Source organism: Molossus molossus, unplaced genomic scaffold (assembly GCF_014108415.1).
Source record: "Molossus molossus isolate mMolMol1 unplaced genomic scaffold, mMolMol1.p scaffold_m16_p_6, whole genome shotgun sequence".
NCBI lineage: Eukaryota > Metazoa > Chordata > Mammalia > Chiroptera > Molossidae > Molossus > Molossus molossus.
In genome coordinates this window covers 26,657,473-26,678,873 of record NW_023425399.1, presented here as the reverse complement: position 1 = coordinate 26,678,873, position 21,401 = coordinate 26,657,473, and the positions used below count along the sequence as shown (strand labels likewise).

The following is a 21,401-nucleotide window of genomic DNA, read 5'->3' as shown; positions in this document are numbered from 1 at the left end:
AAGGATCTGGACTGTTCATTCTTCTTACCCATTCTTAGCATGTTGTTTCCACCATACCACAAAGTGGCTGCCACAGCTCCATGAATGCATTGAGACAGCACTACTCCATCATGTAAGTAATAGCTTCCCCAGAAACCTACCAGCACATTTCCCTTTAAATTTTGTTAGCCAGAACTAAGTCACATGTTCCCATTTCAAGGGAGGCTGGGACATTGAGTATTAGCCTAGGATTAATGTGGTTCATCCCCTAGGGATGGGCCCTCTGCTCTCTCTGGGTTCTGCCGGCGAAGACAGAGTCATAATCAACAACTAATTGTGTGCCCTGGTCTGGCCCGAGTGAGAGAACCTCCCTGAGCAGTCGTGTCAGTGGCCTGGGGCCCCAAATGTTCACACCGAGGCAAACAGTGCCCTCTGCAGAGCTCAGGAGTTGGAATGCCAGGCTTGTCCCCTGTCCCCTTACAGTGAAGTATCCTGCCTACATTAGTTTTGTTTCTGGGACAAGATGGTCCCCTGGAGGGAGTACCAATTCTCAGGTCTCCTTCATAGTCCTTAAGATGAGTGGACCAGCAGCCAAGGCGCTGCTAAGGTATGACAACCCGGACCAGCAGCTCTCCATTGGCCCCAGGAAAGGCTGTCTCCAGCCCTCCCGCATGTCGGTGGTGCCTCTTCCTCGACCAGTTTTGCCATACCGACTCAGGTATGAGCCCCTCCTACTTAGGGAGGTGGAGGCTCACCCTGGCTCATCCATCAGAGCGCTGGCCTCCTCAAGCTCCAGCTCCTCACATCCATTTGTCCTAACAGGTTCGTCTGTCCATCACTAACTCTTCACTAACTCTTCTCTTAGGAGCACTTTATAATTACATCTCTATTTTAAATGTATAATTACTCTCATTGTACAGGCGAGAAACTAGGCTTAAAGAGTTTTTGTGACTTCCCCAAGACCATAAAACCCTGAAGAGTGGTTGGGATTCGAACGTGCCTTGGCTCTTCAAGGTCGCGTGTCCATGGCGCTGTTTCCCCTCCGCAGGTCCTAGATACCCCCGACCCGTCAACATCGTCCTCCAATGGAAAACGTCCTTGAAAAACGCTGACAGAGCTTTTTGAACCTCGGCGGTTCCCGTCATTCGCGCAGCAGCCGGAAGTAGCGGGCAGTTGGCCGGAAGTGGGGCTGCGAGGCCGTGGTGTACCTGGAAGAGTCGCCGTGGTGCGGCAGCCCGAAAGATTTGGGGTCTGTAGTTGTGGTGCCCTCGCTGGCCGGGCCCAGGTGAGTGGCAGCAGCCGGGGAGAAGGTCGCGCCGGCCGCTTTGTGCCTGCCCAGGGCCCGCGCATGCAGAGGCCCGGCTCTGCGCTTCCTTGTCTGGGTGGCGGGCGCCTCTGGCAGGCCGGGCTCTAGGGAACCTCAGCGACCCCAGGCACCCCGGAGTCTGTGACCTTGGGCGAGCTGCTTTTCTGAACCTTGATTTTTCAGCTGTGAGACAGAGATAATGACAATACTTGCCTCACAGACATGTCGTGAGCATGTAGTGAGATGCACATCTTATCACACTTGAATGTGCATTCGAATCACTTAGGGATCTTGAAGTTTCCGATTCTGTAGGTCTGGGGTGGGGCCTAAGATTTTTCGTTTTCTAACCAGCTTGCAGGTGAGGCTGATGCCGCTGCTCCTCGGGCCACACTTTGAGCAGCAGGGCCCTACAGCATTTTGCTTAGTACCTGGGATGGAGTGAGTCTTCAGTAAATACCAAAGGATGTTTTTAACAGGCCTAAGTAAGGGTAGTATTGATGTCCCCCCCCCCCCCTTTTCTCTTAAGAAATAACACGGATGATGACCTTGTCTCTTCATGTACAAATCACGACACAGCTCTTCCGTCGTGACTCGGAGCTGTGGGCCCTCTCTGTACCAGGCAGGTTAATCAGCCTGATACTTCATTGCTCACTCACTGGAGACCCTTGGACAATGAATGCTTCATCCTGTGGAGCTGGCTCATGTTTTGTGCTTCAGTAATGTGTTGCTGCTGTAATCCGAATTCATGTTTTCTGCACTTTGAGTAGTTAGAACAGCTGCTTTTCCAGAACTAGATTCTGCAACTCACTGCTCTGAATGGCTCTGGGATGAATTACCACTGCCTGATAGACCAAAATAAAACCTGGAGACTCAGTGCCATGTAGTACAACTGAGAAAGTGAGGCCTTTGGCAGTTTTGCCATGCTAATTTGTCAGTTTGGTTTTCTTCCCCATTTATTGGTGTGTTTTTTTTCCCTTTTTTTTTTTGTTCTCCAATAAGGTCGTGCAAATACATCAACTTTGATATCAAAGAATTTTGAAGTCCCCCCTTCACTTGTCTGAAATACTATATTGTGCAGCCTTGCAAATCTAGGAAAACCAGGTGTTTGATGGAGTTAACAGTGATAGGTACTTGGACCATTTGAGAATTTTTTCCACTTACATGTGGGTACAGAATCTTCTCTTTACCTGCCTGGATTTTGTCAGTCCTCTAGTAGTCTCATTTAGATGGGCTGAGAGAATATGAGTTTCTGCTCTTTGTTATAGTCAAAGGTTTTCTAACGATGGAGTCTTATCAGACGCTTTAAGAACAGTGGGTTTAACAGAATTATCTGTGGGGCCTTGTCAGACTATATCTATCCAGGCGTTTCTTGCCATTCTGATAGAGGTAAAGCAATCTTAGAAGGGGAGGAGAAGGCTATGAAAGCTAAAAAAAAAAAAAAAAAAAGTTTCACAGATGATTGTGATGTGCTGTTTTCTTGCCTATAAGCATGGAAACTAGAATGAAGCAAAGGGGGGATGGGCAGTTAGACTTGATTTTGGTTTGACTTAGTTCTGTGGGCAATACTTATCTTGAGTTAAACTAGTGCTTCACCTTCATAGTGATTGTAGTCACCCCTCTTGTAGTTGTGCACTTGTGTATGAATAATCACCGAAGAGTCTAGCCCATTTAGCATCTGCGTTAATAGCTAAGGGTCCGCACTGTCAGCCTCTCCAGGGGTGGGGAACCTTTTTTTCTACCAAGGGCAATTTGGATATTTATAACATCATTCACAGGCCATACAAAATTATCAACTTAAAAATTAGCTTGCCCTGGCCAGTTTGGCTCAGTGGTCCAGAGAGACCCGGGTTTGGTGTCTGCTAAGGGCACGTACTTTGGTTGCAGTTTGTCCCTGGCCCTGGCTGGGTCGTGTGGGTGGCAACCACTCGATGTGTTCCTTTCACATCGATGTTTTTCTCTCTCTCTCCCTCCCTCCCACTCTATTTGAACAAAAAATGGAGACATGTCCTCGGGTGAGGATTAAAAAAAAAAATTAGCCGGCTGTATTTGGTCAGGCTAATTTGGTGAGGTGTGTGATGTTAGCTGATACTGATTTCGTGGGCCTTATCGAGAGCTGGACGTTCCCCACCCTGCACTCTCACCATAGGCTTTCTCCAACACCTAGAAAAAGTTAGTTTTTAAAAAATTGTTAGGGTTGCCCAAGAAGTTATTTGCTAAGAATGGGTTTTGAAGTATCCATTTATTTATGGCAATCTTATCAGGATATAAGAGGGTTAAACCTTTCTAGTAGAAAGATCAGAAATCAATTAAGGGATGCGATCTGATAACTGGTAAATTTAATATGCTGAGGGTGTTAATATACTTAATCTACAGTTAGCATGACTGCCTTCCTCCACCTGGCTCTTCTCTAACTTCTGGACTGTAATCGACCTTGCTCAGAACTGTATCTGGAAGGTAGAAAGGTAAGATTCCTTGTTCCTATGAAATCACATGATTCAGGGTGGTTTGGGCAGTGCCTTTCACAACAGCCATGCTCTAGGGGTCTCTGAGGTTCCACTCTGGTTCATAAGAACCCTTAAAGAGGAGGTGGGGAGCAGGGGATACTTGGAGCACTTAAACCAGGAAAGGGGCTTTGTGAAATGATGCCGCATATCTTTGAACCTTTATAGAAGGCATTGGGAATTACTGGGCATCTCATGGTGTTCTCAGCTTTCTTACGGATTCTCTGGGAAGCCTTAAGTAAGGAGGAAAACTAATTCTCTCGGCTGTGTTTTCTCTACCTGGGCAACACATCCTTATATCCTTTTCTTCCCACTTTTTCCTTTGTTGGTTCTGTATCTTGTGTTTCTTTCCTTTCCTGCAGTATTTAAGATCCAACTTCTGAAGTGGTTATATTTCATACCTGTATATATAGATATGGTGTCTATACACTTAACACTGAAAGTTCCATGATGAAAAAGTAAGTAGCTACTGTTTGCTATTTGCACTTTGATTCTGCATGCCTCTAAGATTATTTTGTTATCATTTCTGTCCAGTCTGTGGGCATCCATAAAGAAGTTCTAGAGACAATTAAAAGTGCTTGTACTGAGAATAGCTTTTCAACATTTTCCTTGAATAATAAGGTTACTGTCTCTATTCACTGATTATCTTCTTAATGACACCTTAATTTCCGGTTAGCACATGCGTTTTGTAAATTTAATTTTTGTCAAAGTTATACGTGGATATGGTTTACACAGTCAAATAGTGGGATAGAGCTTATAACACTAAATATTAGTTTCCTCTCTTTCCTCTCTTTATTTTTGTTCCCTAGAAGCACTTTCAGCTATTTGTCTGTTTCTTTTGGCATTTATCAGTATGTTACTGAATAATATTCAGTAACATTTTTTTTCCTTTATTGATTTTAGAGAGAGAGAGGGAAATATCAATGAGAGAGAACACTGATTGGCCACCTGCTGCATGCCCCCCACTGGGGATCAGGCCCACAACCTGGGCATGTGCCCTGACCAGTAATCGAACTGGCGACCTCTTGGTGCATGGGTCGAAGCTCAACCATTGAGCCACACCGGCTGGACTCAGTGCTATTTTTTGGTTTCTAGGAGATATCTATGTCGATATCTATAAAAATCTTTTGACCTCTTTATTGTGGATTTTGAGGTCTCTTATATCACTGCCCAGCTTTCCCTACCCATCTTTACTTCCCTTTATCCTCCGAATATAGTTGCTTATGTATTTTTTTAAATTTTATTTATTGATTTGAGAGAGAGAGAGACAGAGACATCAGTTTGTTATTTCACTTATTTATGAATTCATTGGTTGATTCTTGTATGTGCCCTGACGGGATCAAATCCGCTGCAACCTTGGAATATTAGAACAACTCTAACTAACTGAGCTACCCAGCCAGAGACAGTTTGCTCATAATTTTTGGTTGGGTTGATATTCAAGGTTTATATTAATAAGATTAAGTAAATATTATTCACAATTGAGCAAGGAGTATAATATAACGTCTTGTAAAACATTTTTGTTTTTCTGGAGTTAATTTTTTTTTTTTAACTTTATTGTTGAATGTATTACAGGTGTCTTTCCTTTTTCTCCTGTTGACCCCATCCTCCACATTCCCACCACCCTTCTGCCTTTCCCCACACTATTGTCTGTGTCCATTGGTTATGCATATACATTTTTTGGTTTATCTCTTTCCTCCTCCTCTCCCCCTTTTCCTTTGAGGTTTGTCAGTCTAACAACCAATTTGTACTACTTTTTTTTTTTAATCCTCACCCGAGGATATTTTTCTATTTATCATCAGATATAATGGGAGGGAGGGAGAGAGAGAAACATCGACTGGCTGCCTCCTGCACAACCTGACCAGGGCCAGGGACGAACTGCAACTGAGGTACATGCCCTTGACTGGAATCAAACCCACGACTCATTGGTCCACAGACCAACACTCCAACTGCTGAGCCATACCAACCAGGGCCAATTTGTACTTCTTAATTCCTTCATCTTTTTCACCCATTCCACCACCTGGCAACCAACAAAATGTTCTCTGTATCTATGAGTCTGTTTCTGTTTTGTGTGTTTGTTTTGTTTATAGATCCAATTATTATTATTATTATTTTTTTATCCTCACCCGAGGACATTTTTCAGGTAGAGTGGGAGGGAGAGAGAGGAACAGAGAGAGAGAGAGAAACATCGATGTGAAAGGAACACATCGAGTGGCTGCCACCCGCATGACCAACCAGGGCCGGGGACAAACTGCAACCGAGGTATGTGCCCTTAGTGGGAACCGAACCCGGGTCTCTCCGGACCGCAGGCCGACGCTCTAACCGCTGAGCCAAACCGGCCAGGGCATATAGATCCAATTATTGATAGATATGTATTTATTGCCATTTTATTGTTCATATTTTTTATCTTCTTTTTCTTAGATAAGTCCCTTTAACATTTCATATAATAAGGGCTTGGTGATGATGAACTCCTTTAGCTTTTTCTTGTCTGGGAAACTCTTTATGTATTCATCGATTCTAAATGATAGCTTTGCAGGATAGAGTAATCTTGGTTGTAGGTTCTTGCTTTTCATCACTCTGAATATTTCTTGCCACTCCCTTCTGGCCTGCAAAGTTTCTTTTGCGAAATCAGCCAGCAGTCTTATGGGAACTCCATCGTAGGTAACTAACTGCTTTTCTCTTGCTGCTTTTAAGATTCTCTCTTTGTCTTGAACCTTTTGCATTTTGATGATGATGTGTCTTGGTGTGGGCCTCTTGGGGTTCATCTTGTTTGGGACTCTCTGTGCTTCCTGGACTTGTGTGTCTGTTTCCTTCCCCAAGTTAGGGAAGTTTTCTGTCATTATTTTTTTAAATGAGTTTTCAATATCTTGCTCTCTTCTTCTGGCATCCCCATGATGCAAACGGCTTAAAATTGTCCCATTTTTTGGGATTCTTTTTTCTTTTTGCTGTTCTGATTGGGTATATTTTGCTGCTTTATATTCCAAATAGATGGTTTGCTTCTTGGCTTTACGTACTCTATTATTGATTCTCTATAAACTATTTTTTTTTTGGTCCTCACCTGAGGACATTTTTGCATTCATCTCCAGACAGAGCAGGAGGAAGAGAGAGAGAGAAACATCAGTGTGAGAGAGACACATTGACTGGCCGCCACCCATACGACCCCAACCAAGGCCAGGGACAAACTGCAACCAAAGTACGTGCCCCTAGCGGGAACTGAACCCGGATCTCTGAACTGCAGGCTGACGCTCTAACCACTGAGTTAAACTGGCCAGGGCTGTAAATTATTCTTTATTTCAGTTGGTGCTTCCTTCATTCCTGACTCTGTATCCTTCATTTCTGACTAGTCCCTTTTTCACACTTTTGAGGCCTTCACTAAGTTCATTGAGCATCCTTATAAGCAGTGTTTTGAACTCTGCATTTGTTAGATTGCTTATCTCCATTTTGTTTTGTTCTTCTCCTGGAGTTTTCTTCTGTTCCTTCTTTTGGGACATGTTTCTTTGTCTCCTCATTTTGGCTGCCTCCCTGTGTTTGTTTCTATGTATTAGGTAGAGTTGCTACGTCTCCTAGGCTTCCTAGGGTGGCCTATTATAGTAGGTGTCCTGTAGGGTCCAGTGGCACAGCCTCCCTGATCACCCTGGCTGTGCCCTTGAGTTACATCCCTTGTGTGGACTATATACCCTTCTGTTGTAATTGAGTCTTGATTGCTGTTACCACATCAATGGGAGGGATTTACTCAGGCTGATCAGCTTTAAGGACTGGCTGTGACCACTGACCTCTGGCTACCTTGGAGGACCAGCTGTGCAGGGGCCCACCACACAGAGCAAGATTTACTTCAGGAGGGCTCTGGTACCCACTGAATTCACTCCTTGAGTGTGTCACTTGTGGAGGTGGTTGGGTAGTGGTGCTTTGCCGTGTTCTGAAGCTGTCCACTAGGTGGCTGGCTCTGGGCAAATCCACTGCCTGTGTTCTACCCGGGGCCACCTGGCATAAGCTACAAAGCGATCTGCAGATGGCTGCTGCTTGTGCTGGGCTTAGCGGTGCCCAGGAAAAGCCAGGCTGTAAACCAAAGCTGGCTGCTCCGAGTGCCAAGCCTGGGGCCACTTAGTGAGAGAGATGGAGCTTGCTGAGGCCAGATGCTGCTTTTTTGAGAGAATTTAGGAAAATCTGAAACAGGAGCCCAGACAACCATTTATGTGGTAAACCCAACGAAAGTTGGTTGGGGCATGGCCTCAGGAAATCACCAGGGTGGTGCAAACAGTGTGAGTCAGATTGCTGGAGTCACAGATATGGTGCCTGTCTGCCTGCCCTGTGGGGGAAGGGCTCACCAAAGGAACAACGGCCTCCTCCGGCAAGTCTGTCTGGGAGAAAGCTAGCTCTCACCCCAATATCAAACAACTCATTTCTTCCCTGTATGTCTCTGGTGCCTTTTAAGCTGCCTCCCTCATGCTGGAGCTTGTAGGGAGCAAGTCTGAGTAAGTCCATATGTGGGCCCTTTAAGAGGAACTGCCTGGGGCTCCAACAGCCTCAGCCTCCTTCAGCCTCAGTTTCCGCTAGTTTTCACAGCCAGAAGTTGTGGGAACTTCACTTCCTGGCACTGGAACCCTGAGCTGGGGGGCCTGATGTGTGATGGGGACCCCTCACTCCTCAGAGAGGACCTTTACAGCTGAGGTACTCCTCCTGATTTCTATCCGGCACACTTGGGTGTGGAACCAGCCAGTCTGTGCCTCCGCCCCTCCTATCAGTCTGGAGATGGCTGCTTCTTTAATTCATAGTTGTAGGACTTCCATTTAGTTTGATTTCAAGCAGCTTTGAATGATGGTGGTTCTGTAGTTTAGTTGTAATTTTAATGTGGTTGTAGGAGGAGACGATACCACATTTACCTATGCTGCCATCTTGACTGGAAGTCTGGAGTTAATTTTTGTTATTAGTTTGGTTTTCTGTCTACCTTACCCTCAGATTATCCATTAGAAGTATAAATCTCCTCTCCCAGGTAATAACCATCTCCTCCAGCATGAACTGGTTACTCATTTTTTTTTTCTTTATTGATTATAGAGAGAGAGAAAGGAAGAGGGAGAAAGAGATAGAAACATCCATGAGAGAGAACATCGATTGGCTGCCTCCTGCATGCCCCCCATTGGGGATTGGGCCCACAACCTGGGCATGTGCCCAGGAATCGAACTGGTGACCTCTTGGTGCATGGGTCAATGCTCAACCACTGAGCCACATCGGCCTGGCTAAACTTGTTATTCTTTATGTCTGCTCACAGCTCTAGTCCTGGGATCTTCCTTCATTATCTTGGGGTTTCTCTTTGTTTCTCTCCTTTGTTGAACTTTAAATTCTAGATCCCATATCTCTCTTCCTAACTTTCAGTTTTCCAAATGTAATAGATTTCTTTACCTCGATACTAAGGCATCTTGTAAACCCACTCCTTTATGTAGATGTCCTTTGAGTTCTTTTTTATGTTCTTTTTGTAAGTAGTATGAACTAATTGTAATGATAGTTAGGATGCTAGACTATTAGAGGTGGGTGAGGCTTTTGACCTTATCAGTTTCTAACCTTCCAGATCCCTGGCATCCTATAGAGATTGTTTAGTGTCTTCCCCACTTCCCTGTACGGAATCAGACTCCCCTTCTTGCCTCTTCAGTATACCAACAATGTTAGTTTTAGGATGAATCAGCCAGTCCCTGTTGTCAAACTCCACCGTGTGCCTTGGCTGTGTAACCTTCGACAGGTTTCTTAATCTTGTAAAGTACTCTTTTCCTCATCAACAATAGGAAGATAATAAAACCTACCATACAGAAATGTTATAAGGATTGGAATTAATTCAGATAAAATAGTTCATATAAGGTTGACACAGAGGAGGCCCTAAGACAATTGTGGCTCTTGTTATTTCCATCTTGGGACTTAGCCTGTAATTTTACAAATGAAAAAGAGCCACATTAATTCAAAACATGGGATCTATACCAGTCAGACATTAATGTTCTAGGAAATGATTCTTGTTAATTTTAAAACCATGCATAGTAATTTTATTAAGTGTTGTTAGGTAGTATTAATTGAAATAATTTAAATACACTTTTAAAATTATATAATTTATAAAGGTATTTGTTAAATTAATCCATATGCTCTTTCGTATTAACACTTTTAACCCCAATAAAAAGGGGGGGGAAAGTTAATTTATCAAAGATGTAACAAAATCTCTCCCACAAAGAAACTATGTAGCTACTTTCCTTTTATGTAAGTGTATTTTAGGTGATGGCACTCATTTGTGTTCTATTTGTTCCACTGATATTTGTATGTACTTTTTCATGTGTTGATGCCTGCTACACACTTATTCTCCTTCTGGATGAACATTTGGGTTTGTTTTTGGGGTTTTTTTTCTTCCAGTTTTTTTGTTTAGATAGCACAGCTTTTTTTGTAAAAAGTACTTTGTCTTTTATTTATCCTCACCTGAGGATAATTTTCCATTTATCTCAGCTAGAATGGGAGAGAGGGAGGGAGGGAGGGAGAGAGAGAGAGAGAGAGAGAGAGAGGGAGAGAGAGAGAAATATCAGTGTGAAAGAGTCACATCGGCTGGCTGCCTCCGCATGACCCTGACCAGGGCTGGGGACAAAGCGTACCCGAGGTACATGCTCTTGAGTGTAATCGAACCTGCAACTCCTTGGTGCCCAGGCCGATGTTCTAACTGCTGAGCCAAACAGGCCAGGGCTTTGTCTTTTTTTAAAGTTATTTCTTCAGATCTAGTTCCCAAGGTGAGAGGAAGGATTACAGATTTGAATAGTTTATAGCTTTAGTTGCACATCATGTTGCGTTACATTCCAGGGTCCAAAACAGGTCTTAAAAGCCCTGTTCTCTCAACTGGGGAGTCCCATTACTTGCTCTCTTCTGTTTCCACCATCCCTGTGCTGCAGTATTAATTGAGATTCCTAGTGACTATTTTGAGGGATAAAGCTTCAATTATCATCTAAATATTAAAGAAAAAATAAAATTTAAGTATTATTTTCCTAACGTTTTCTAATTTTTAAAAAACTGGCCATTTGCATTCATAGGATTAACCTTATGATCTATAATCAACTTTATGTAAAGGGCAAGATAGTAAATATTTCATGCTTTGCAGATGATGTATTTTCTACCACAATTGCTCAATTTATAAAAAATTTATTTTAACTTGCAAAAAAATTTTTACTTTATCCCTGGCTGGTTTGTTCAGTGGTTAGAACGTCCGTCCACAGACCAGATAGTACTGGGTTTGGTTCCCGCTAAGGGCACGTACCTCGGTTGCAGTTTGTCCCCAGCCCTGGTTGTGGTTGTGTAGGTGGCAGCCAGTTGATGTGTTTCTCTCGCATTGATGTTTCTCTCTCTCTCTTCTTCCTTCTGTGTCTCCCGCTCTAAATGCAAAAATGTCCTCAGGTGAGGATTAAAAAAAATAAATTTATTGTTGAGAGTATTACAGATGTCCCCCATTTTCCCCACCTTGCCCCCCTCCACCCATCTCCTACCCCACTGCACGTAATTGCTCAATTTTACTCCTATAGGGAGAAAGCAGCTATGAACAATAATGAATGGCCTCGCTATGTTCAGATAATACTTTACTTACAAAAATAGATTGAGGGCTAGATTTGGGCCATAATTTGCTGATACCTGGTCTGTGGCATCTGGACACATAGTTTGAAACTTGGTGTACAGAATGGATCCAAAGACTGCAGTAGAGAACCAACTATATAGTGATTTTATATGAAAGAATTCTGCTCTGGTTCACAAAGAAATTGGAGTACACATTCCTGCCATCCAGAGAAGCCTTTCTAGCTGAGTTACCTGGGCAAGGCCACTAAACTGCCCTGTGGTCCCCTGGTTCTTATGCTATGGGCTCTGGAAGGAAGGGGCTGACAGGAGGTGGGCAGGCATTTCAGAAAGTCGTCCTGCTTCTCTCAGAACCCTCAAGGGATTTTTTGCAGCACCAGCCCTATCTGGTCCATATGTTGGCAGCTCAAGGCTCCCTGGATTTTGCTTGTCAGGCTTTGGCATTTCTCAAGTATAAGGGAAGACAATAAGCATTCAGAAGAAGCAAGAGTACAGCAGAGTCCATTTTCTCTCATGCTTTCTACCGTGGGAGAAAAATGGAACTTGCAGGATAATCAACACCTGATTCCCTGGAATCATTGCTAATCCGTCGCCTCTGGAGGAAAGCTGTGCCACTCCCCTCGCATTTCCGCAGGGCAGCCATGTGCGTTGGTGTTCCTGCACCCTGAGCCCAGCTTGGGAATCTTTTTGCTTTTCACCCATGAATTGACAGTGAGCAGAGCCTTGGCCTTCTGCCCTCCCCCACCAGAGGGAGTTTTTTAGTATACTTTCCAGTTGCATGACTACTCTGTAATAGTGGTTCAAATTCTGTTATAAGCCTCCTGGAGAGGAGAATAGGCATCTTCTAACAGGTATAGGAGCAGCAATTGAGCAACAGAATTCTGTAATAAAAAGTTTTGTGCTTTTGGGAACAGGGAGGGTTATTTTGAGTGTAATTAAACTTTACACCAAATCCCACTTTTTACTTTTGGTGTTAGCATGGCAACTTTTATGAGCTCTCTTATTCTCCACATGGGTCCTTATGCATTGATATCACAGAGCTGGGATAGGTTCCTCACATTTGTTCCCAGCTTTCTTTTTGAAAATCTGCCTTTCTTCCTGTTGGAAGTTAGCAGAGCAACCATCTCTTCTCTAACTAACCGTCACCACTTTCCTTCAACTATAAAGGAAGTCTGGACAGAGCAGCATTCTGGAGAACTGTCCAATACCCTGGTTTTGAGGTTTTCTTGTGTCTTTATGCAAGTCACAGGGAGTTTATCCTTGATGTATGTTGTCTTGTGTTTTGGCATTCACTAGTGTTGAACTTAATTAAATGGACAGCAAAGTTTTAATTTATTTCTTATAATGTGTAAATTTTGGTATTGTGATAGGTGGAAGCCACTTATTCTTCATCTACCCTTTTTTCAGTATCTGGCACCAATTCTGGCCCAGTCATTTGTGATCCATGGCTCTTGTGATATGCCGAAGATTTACAGGCAGTTTCTGTGGAACGCCTCCCCGTCCAGCTCTAATCAAGCACCATATAAACAAGAAATTGCCTAGTCAAACCTGTGAGGATTGTGTTCTGACTGTCAAAATGATCAGTACTGACACTAGAATGGCAGCCACTCTCAAGTTATTAAAACCTTTAGGATATCAAGTGTTTTGCAATCCTCTTGCCTACATTATAACCCAAAGTGTGGCATATTGGAATGTGGGAAGCTGCACACAGCACAGGGGACTGGACCCTCCAGAACACAGTAGTCTCTGCCATCCTGCCAAAAAAGTTGAGAACATTTGTAGTACCTCCTCTTCTCGGAGGATCCTGACAACCAGCAGTGCCCTCCTGGGTTTGGAATTCAGCAGGGCTTCTGCGTCTAAGGCTAGCACATTGAAGCCGGGCTCACCTAGGGCTATGAAAATTGATGAAGAGGATGTAGAAGTTTTTGATTCCTTTGAAGACCCCCGAGTTTTCCTACAGCTAAGACCAGAGTACCAGCTTCACAGCTATAACAGATCTGAGCTTTGTCAGCCTCTGTCTGTTTCAGAAAGTAAACTAATTTTGCACAAAGTCACAGTTTATCAAGATACTCTCCAGCCTCAAATCATTGCCGATTATTTCTGTAAGCTGAGCTCTGTGCCTGCAGAGCAGCATCCTGTTTTGCTGTCCAGTGCCAGCTTTGCTCTGCTTTGCAAGCTGAGTGTGAAAAACATACAGCTCTTTGATGCCCCAGATCTGATCAGTATTTTGAAAGCCTTTGTCATGTTGGGAATCCCTCATTCTCATTCAATGCTAGATGTGTATGAAACCAGATTTTGCCATAAGGTGTGGGATATGAGTCTGGATCAGCTACTCTTGGTGGCTGACCTCTGGCGATACTTGGGCCGCAGAGTGCCTCGGTTTTTAAAAATTTTTTTTAGTTATCTTAATTTGCACTGGAAGGACCTATCCTTGTCCCAGCTGATTCACTTGATTTATATTATAGGTGAAAGTCGTCAAGTACCCCAGGACCTAATGCAAAAACTGGAATCATTGATCCTCAAGTATATAGATTTTATCAATTTAGAGGAGGCTGGTACAATCTGTTTGGGGTTCTTTAAATCAAGTAGTAGTCTCTCAGAATTTGTTATGCGGAAAATTGGAGATTTGGTGTGTGCTGACATGCAGCATCTGAGTAGTTATGCCTTAGTGAATATTCTTAAAATGTTCCGTTTCACTCACGTGGATCATGTAAATTTCATGAATCAATTTGGGCAGATTGCTCCTCAGCGAATTCCTTCCTTGGGAGTTCAAGGTGTCATGCACCTGACTCTTTCCTGCTCTGCCTTACGCATCCTGGATGAAGGGATAATGAATGCTGTGGCTGCTTCTTTGCCTCCTAGGGTAGCATACTGTCGAAGTAAAGATGTTGCCAAGTTTCTGTGGTCATTTGGAACTCTGAATTATAAGCCACCCAATGCAGAAGAGTTTTATTCTAGCCTGATAAATGAGATTCACAGAAAGATGCCTGAGTTCAACCGTTACCCAGAACACCTGCTCACTTGCCTGATAGGCCTGGCATTTTCTGAATACTTTCCAGTAGAGCTCATCGATTTTGCTTTGAGTCCAAGGTTTGTCAGGTTAGCTCAGGAGAGAAGTAAATTTGAACTCACCAAGGAGCTGTATACTCTTGATGGTTCAGTTGGCATTGAGTGTCCAGGTTACAGAGGCAACCGTCTTACTTCTCACCTTCAGCAAGAGGCGTCAGAAATACTGTGGAATGCAGCTAGGAAGGATATGAACTCAAAGCCTGAATTTCTGGAAGCTTTCTTTTTACTTGAGACCATGTTGGGTGGGCCCCAGTACATCAAACACCATATGATTTTGCCTCATACCCGATCTTCTGACTTGGAGGTCCAGCTTGATGTTAATATGAAGCCATTACCATTTAACAGAGAAGCCACACCCACTGAAGATTTGGCCAAATTAAAGCTCAAGCATGTGGGAATCAGTCTTACAGATAATTTGATGAATCAGCTACTAAAGGGGAAATCAGGAGGGCATTTCCAGGGGGAAACCGAGTCAGAGACTGGGCAGCCGCCCATGGAATTGGAGAAGAAGGCATCCATACACTTGGAGCCTTCGCTTTACAATGCAGCAGACAGACTGGGGGCCACGGAAATGTCTGGCCTGTGCCCACCAGCCTGCATGCCGGCCCCCCAAGTGAAGCTGGCTATTCAGTTGACAAACAAGAACCAGTATTGCTATGGTTCCAGGGATCTGCTTGGACTGCACAATATGAAGAGGCGGCAGCTGAATCGGCTTGGGTACCGTGTGGTAGAGTTATCCTACTGGGAATGGCTCCCACTGTTGAAACGAACTCGCTTAGAAAAGTTGGCATTCCTCCATGAGAAAGTGTTTACCTCTGCTCTCTGAAGGGCCTCCAGGCATTTCTGCTCATAAATGCTGTAGATATGCACTGTACCAGGTGTTGTGAAAACAGTTATAGAAGCTAGAATGTAGGTTTGTAATAAAATCATCTGTTGAGGAGACTTAATTGTGCTCTTGTCTATTATTGTGAATTAATTGTAACCTAATTTGTGCAGGTAAATAATAAACATCTTAAAATGTCCTATTTTCAAGTAATTTCTCATTTTTCTTTCTCTGTTTACCAGCTTTATCTCACAGTTACTTTGAATTTTTAGGATAAAAGTATAGACAGACATTGTCTAGAGCCAATTCTTTTTTTTTTTTTTTTTTTAATCCTCACCCGAGGACACTTTTCCATTTTTTGTTCAGATAGAGTGGGAGAGAGAGAGAGGAAAAGAGAGAGAGAGAGAGAGAAACATTGATGCGAAAGGAACACATCAAGTGGCTGCTACCTGCATGACCAACCAGGGCCAGGGACAAACTGCAATCAGGGTACGTGCCCTTAGCAGTAACCGAACCCGGGACTCTCTGGTCCGCAGGCCGACACTCTAACCACTGAGCAAAACTGGCCAGGGCTAGAGCCAATTCTTAAAAATGGTTTTCAGCCCTGGCTGGTGTGGCTCAGTTGGTTGAGTGTTGCACCTACAGGTCGCCAGTTCAATTCCCAGTGAGGGCACATGCCTAGGTTGCAGGTTCAATCCCGAGTCGGGGTAAGTATGAGAAGCAACTGATCGATATTTCTCTCACATCTCTCCCTTTTTCTCTGTCTAAATGAAAACATATCCTCAAGTGAGGATTTAAAAAGAAATAAGTAAAAAGAGGGTTTGTATGTCAGTTGATGGAGAGAGAACAATTAAGAAAATTTAAAAATCACCATAAATGTGTTAACTAGGATATTATTGATGACCTTAACAATAGCAGTTTGAATTGAATTGTTTGCAAAAGCCAGATTACACACCTGTTGCATGAGTGAAAGTTAAGGAATGGGTGCAAATTTTGAGGCAATTCCTTGAGAACTTTTGAAGAGAAGGGGAAACTTTAGCAGGATTTAGAGTAGGACTAGGATTGCTGGATAAAATACAAGATGCCCAGTTGAATTTAAGTTTCAGATAAGCAATGAATGTTTTGTGGTAAATTACACATAAAATTGGCCATTTTAAACAACGTGTACAATTTAGTAATATTTTAGTACATTGATATTGTGCAACCAGTCACCACTATGTAGTTCTAGAACATTTTCTTTACCCCAAAAGAAAACACCACACCCATTAAGCAATTACTCCACATTTCTCTTTTTCCCCAGACCTTGGCAACTACTAATCTGCTTTCTGTCTCTATGGAATTACCTATTCTAAATTTTTTTTTTTTAAATGAAATTATACAATATGTAGCCTTTTTTGGTCTGGCTGCTTTTATGTAGCGTAATGTTTTCAAGGTTCATCCATGTTATAGCATGTACTAATATTTCATCCCTTTTTATGGCTGAATAATATTCCATTGTGTGCATATACCATATCTTGTTTATCCATCAATTGATGGATGTTGGATTGTTTTGGCTATTGTGAATAGTGCTGCTGTAAACTTTTTTTTTTTTTTTTTGCACATTTATCTTCAGACAGCAGGAGGGAGAAAGGGGGGAAGAGAGAGAGAGAGATCGAGTGGTTGCCACCCACTTGACCCAACCAGGGACAGGGACAAACTGCAACCAGCTACGTGCCCTTTGCAGTAACCGAACCCGGGACTCTCTGGGTCCGCAGGCCAACGCTCTAACCGCTGTGCAAAACTGGTCAGGGCGCTGCTGTGAACATTTATATACAAGTTTTGTTTGAACACCTATTTTCAGTACATTTGGGTATATATACTTAGCAGTGAAATTGCTAAGTCATATGTTAATTTCATATTTAACTTATTGAGGAATTGCCACACTTTCCCATAGTTGCTGTACCATTTTAAATTCCTAACCAGCAATATACTAGGGTTCCAGTTTTGCTAACACTTGCACTTGTTATTTTCTGTATTTTTTTTCAATAGCCATCCTGGTGGTTGTGAAGTGATTTTGATTTGTATTTCCCTAATGACTAATGGTATTTAGCATCTTTCGATCTTTATTTTTTTTTAAATCTTCATGTTAGGATATGTTTTTATTGCTTTTATTTTGTTTTGTTTTTTAATCCTCACCCGAGGACATTTTTCCATTTTTTGTTCAGGTAGAGTGGGAGAGAGAGAGGAACAGAGAGAGAGAAACATCGATGTGAAAGGAACACATCGAGTGGCTGCCACCCGCACGACTGACCAGGGCCGGGGACAAACTGCAACCGAGGTACATGCCCTTAGTGGGAACCGAACCTGGGTCTCTCCAGACCGCAGGCCGACGCTCTAACCGCTGAGCCAAACCGGCCAGGGCTGTTTTTATTGCTTTTAGAGAGAGAGGAAGGGAGAGAGAAACATTCATTGATGGGTTGCCTCCTAATGTGTGCTGACCAGGAATTGAACCTGCAATACAGGATGATGCTCCAACCAACTGAGCCACCCATCCAGGGCAACATCTTTCAGTCTTAACTATATTATGAACACAGGATGTCTTTTCATTTTATGAACACAGGATGTCTTTCCATTTATTTAGGTCGTCTTTAATTTCTTCCATCAACGTTTTGTAGTTTTCAGTGTATAAGTCTTATACCTCCTCAGTTAAATTTATTCCAAAATATTTTATTCTCTTTGATGCTATTTTAGTAAATGGAATTGTCTTAATTTCCTTTACAAATTTCTCCTTGTTAATATATAGAAATACAACTGATTTACCCTGCGCTTTTGCATAATTCTTTTAATTAATTTTTTGTATGTGTGTGGATTCTTTAGGATTTTCTATATATAGGATCATGTCATTTGTGGATAGAAATAGTTTTTCTTCTTTCGTTCCACTTTGGGTACTCAGTTATTTACTTTTCTTGCCTAGTTGCTCTGGCCAGAACTTTTAGTACTGAATTGAATAGAAGTGGTGAAAGTGGGCATCCTTGTCTTGTTCCTGATCTTAGGGGGAATGCTTTCAGTCTTTCACCATTGAGTTTATTAGCTCTGGGTTTTTCATAAATGTCCTTTATTGTATTGAGAAAGTTCCTTTTCTTTTTTTTTCTATTTATTTATTTACTTAAATATATGTTTATTGGTTTTTTGTTTTGTTTTGTTTTGTTTTTTTGTTTTTTTTAGAGAGAGAGATAGAAACATTGATATGGGAGAGACACATCAGTTGGTTGCCTCCCGCATGACCCTGACTGGGGCTGGGGATCAAAACCGACGTATGTGCCCTTAACTGGGAATCGAACCTGAGACTCTTTGTTCCGAAGGCCAACGCTCTAACCACTGAGCAAAACTAACCAGGATAAGGCATGGTTTTTTGACAGGCTGGTGAGGGCAAAAGAGACTTGAATGTTTCCATGTTTAGGGAAGGGTCTAGTAAGTAGAGATAAATTGAGGATTCAGAAGAGGGGCAAGAACAAATAGAATAAGGCCTGAGGAGAGGGGTAAAGTTAAGGTCAGGTTTATACATGGAGAGCCTGGCTGCCTCATCTGGGTTCCCATAGCATTTTGCTGACATTGCTATTAAGGCACTGAGTAAATGGTATTAGAACTCTGTCCATGTCCTTATTTTGAGTCTGTGGGTCTCTTGAAAGTAAAAACTATACCCATCTATGCCTTGCTTTAAGCCTATGAGTTTTGTTTGTTTGTTTTTGTTAATCCTCACCAGAGGATATTTTTCCATTGAGAGAGTGGAAGGGAGGGAGGAGGAAGAGAGAAACATCGATGTGAGAGAGACACATTGATTGGTTGCCTCCTGCAAAACCCTGACCAGGGCCGGGGATTGAACCTGCAACCCAGGTATGTGCCCTTGACTGGGAATCAAACCTACAACCCTTTGGTCTGTGGGCTGACATTCTAACTGCCAAGCCAAACAAGCCAGGGCAAGCCTATGAGATTTTAGAAAGTGTCTACTTGTGCCTAGCATAATACTTACCCTTGAAGGGTGAATTGACTCCAAGTGTATAAGATTGCAAGCTTTTTTAGGGCCCACACTTATGTTCTGATCACAGACATCTTTCATTTTAAACAGCTCTAAGAAGAGTGCATATAAGTCAGATTTTTTTCATGGATGGACAGGTAACTCAATGTAGAAATTATAAGAAGTATTGTACTTCTTTAAACGCTGAAGTACCCAATTTATAAAATTGCTTAGTGCATTGGTATTCCACCCACTCTTTGAGGTTAAATGCTTTTCTCTTATTTGACAGGTAATCTTTTCTTCTTCTCTTTTTCCCTCTGTAACCTGCTTGAGCCTAGTCTTTAAAATATATGTAACTGCCAGAATTACTTTCCATTACATTTTCATAAGACTCAAAATCAGGTTATGTAACTTGGCCATGGCAACTTCTTTGTAGGCCAAAGGAAGATGGATGCTCAAGTATTCGGAAAGTGTTAGGATCACCTTATCCTCTTCTAACTATCCATCCATGCTTCCCCACCCCCAGGTTCTGAGTACTCTAACAAAAAGGTTTGCTTGGCTGCTTCAGGCTCCAGAGAAGCACAGACAGAAACCTTCCAGATAGGATGACTGACTTGTTCCAGCTTGCCCAAGACTCTCCTGGTTTTAGTGCTGAGAGTTCCACATTCTGGGAAGTACCTCAGTCCTGAGGAGACCACATGGTTGGTCACCCTACCTTTGGATCGCTTCTCAGCCTTTCCCTTGCACCTTCCCTTACTCAGCCTAACTACAGGAGGCAGAGGAGAAAGATATGTCTCCGTCTAGACATCCAATCCTCTAGGGGCTGTCAACTGCAAGAAATACTGTTGTGCATACATTTAGAGCTACATTCCTTTCTGATATCATACTGAGATCTTGGGAACCCATGCAGTTGTTCAACTACTGACATCAACTTTAAACATATGAAAGGGAAAAAAAAAACTTATCCCACTACCCTAATACAATGCATATTTAAAATTTCTGCTTGTCCACCATTGCCTCCCAAACTCTTCATGTGTACATATTTCTAATACAGATTTCTAACAAATAGATGATCATAATTCTATTTTGTATTCTCTTTCTTTGTATATACTTTTGCATTTTTCTACATAGTCGTATTTATCATTTAAGAGACAAGTACTCCAAGAATAAACATGTCGCCCTGGCCAGTTTGGCTCAGCGGTTAGAGCGTCGGCCTGCGGTCCGGAGAGACCCGGGTTCGGTTCCCGCTAAGGGCACGTACCTCGGTTGCAGTTTGTCCCCGGCCCTGGTTGGTCGTGCGGGTGGCGGCCACTCGATGTGTCCCTTCACGTCGATGTTTCTCTCTCTCTCTCCCTCCCACTCTATCTGTACAAAAAATGGAAAAATATCCTCGGGTGAGGATTAAAAAAAAAAAAAAAAAAGAATAAACATGTCACTCAAGTTTGTTTCTTACAGTGTGGGTAATGGAATTAACCGGAGTGTTCACTTGAGGGGCTTAGAACTTCAAGACTTCTGTGGTAATAGAATATTTGGACTTATGAAATAGAAGGCTTTTTTTTTTCTTTATTGATTTTAGAGAGAGAGGAAGGGAGAGGGGGAGAGAGATAGAAACATTGATGAGAGAGAACATCGATGGGCCGCCTCCTGCATGCCCCCCACTGGGGATCGTGCCCACAACCTGGGCATGTGCCCTGACTGGGAATTGAACTGTCATCCTCTTGGTGCGTGGGTCAGCTCTCAACCACTAAGCCACACTGGCTGGGCAAAATAGAAGTCTTCTTAAAGGCATCCTTGTGAGGGAACTGTTCTGTATCTTTTTTTTTTTCTTTTTTTATTCCTCACCCAAGGATACTTTTCTATTTATCATTAGATAGAGTGGGAGGGAGGGAGAGAGAGAGACAGAGAGCAACATCGATGTGATGGAGACACATCGACTGATTGCCTTCCGCACGACCTGACCAGGGCCGGAGATGAACTGCAGCCAAAGTACTTCCCCTTGACCGGAATTGAATCTGTTACTCATTGGTCTGTGGGCCAACGCTCTAACTTCTGAGCCAAACCAGACAGGGCAACTGTTCTATATCTTAATTGTGGTAGTGATTATACAAATCTATGCAGAGAATAAAATTGCATAGAACTAAATACATAAGAACA

The 21,401-nt window shown here is 42.8% G+C and overlaps 2 protein-coding genes across 11 annotated transcripts in view; both read left to right on the top strand.

Moving 5' to 3' along the window:
* Nucleotides 1-1,176: 1,176 nt before the first annotated feature.
* UBOX5 (U-box domain containing 5) overlaps nt 1,177-21,401 on the top strand; it is a 39,258-nt gene continuing 19,033 nt past the window's right edge. For 6 of the 9 annotated variants that reach the window (XM_036244908.1, XM_036244912.1, XM_036244914.1 and 3 more), the window contains exons 1-2: nt 3,659-3,747; nt 4,149-4,244. The gene's annotated coding sequence lies outside the window, so the exon portion shown is untranslated. Of the gene's footprint in view, nt 1,265-3,658; nt 3,748-4,148; nt 4,245-19,364; nt 19,406-21,401 lie in introns of those variants that run through there. The other 3 variants (XM_036244911.1, XM_036244909.1, XM_036244913.1) reach the window with 3 other exon arrangements.
* FASTKD5 (FAST kinase domains 5) lies at nt 1,196-15,377 on the top strand. 2 transcript variants are annotated; one of them, XM_036244906.1, is made up of 2 exons: nt 1,196-1,264; nt 12,769-15,377. In XM_036244906.1, exon 2 carries the CDS (start codon nt 12,806-12,808, stop codon nt 15,254-15,256), a length of 2,451 nt encoding a protein of 816 aa, XP_036100799.1. In that variant the 5' UTR covers nt 1,196-1,264; nt 12,769-12,805; the 3' UTR covers nt 15,257-15,377. The 2 variants fall into 2 exon arrangements, with proteins under 2 accessions (XP_036100799.1, XP_036100798.1); XM_036244905.1 differs by lacking the exon at nt 1,196-1,264 and adding an exon at nt 3,658-3,747.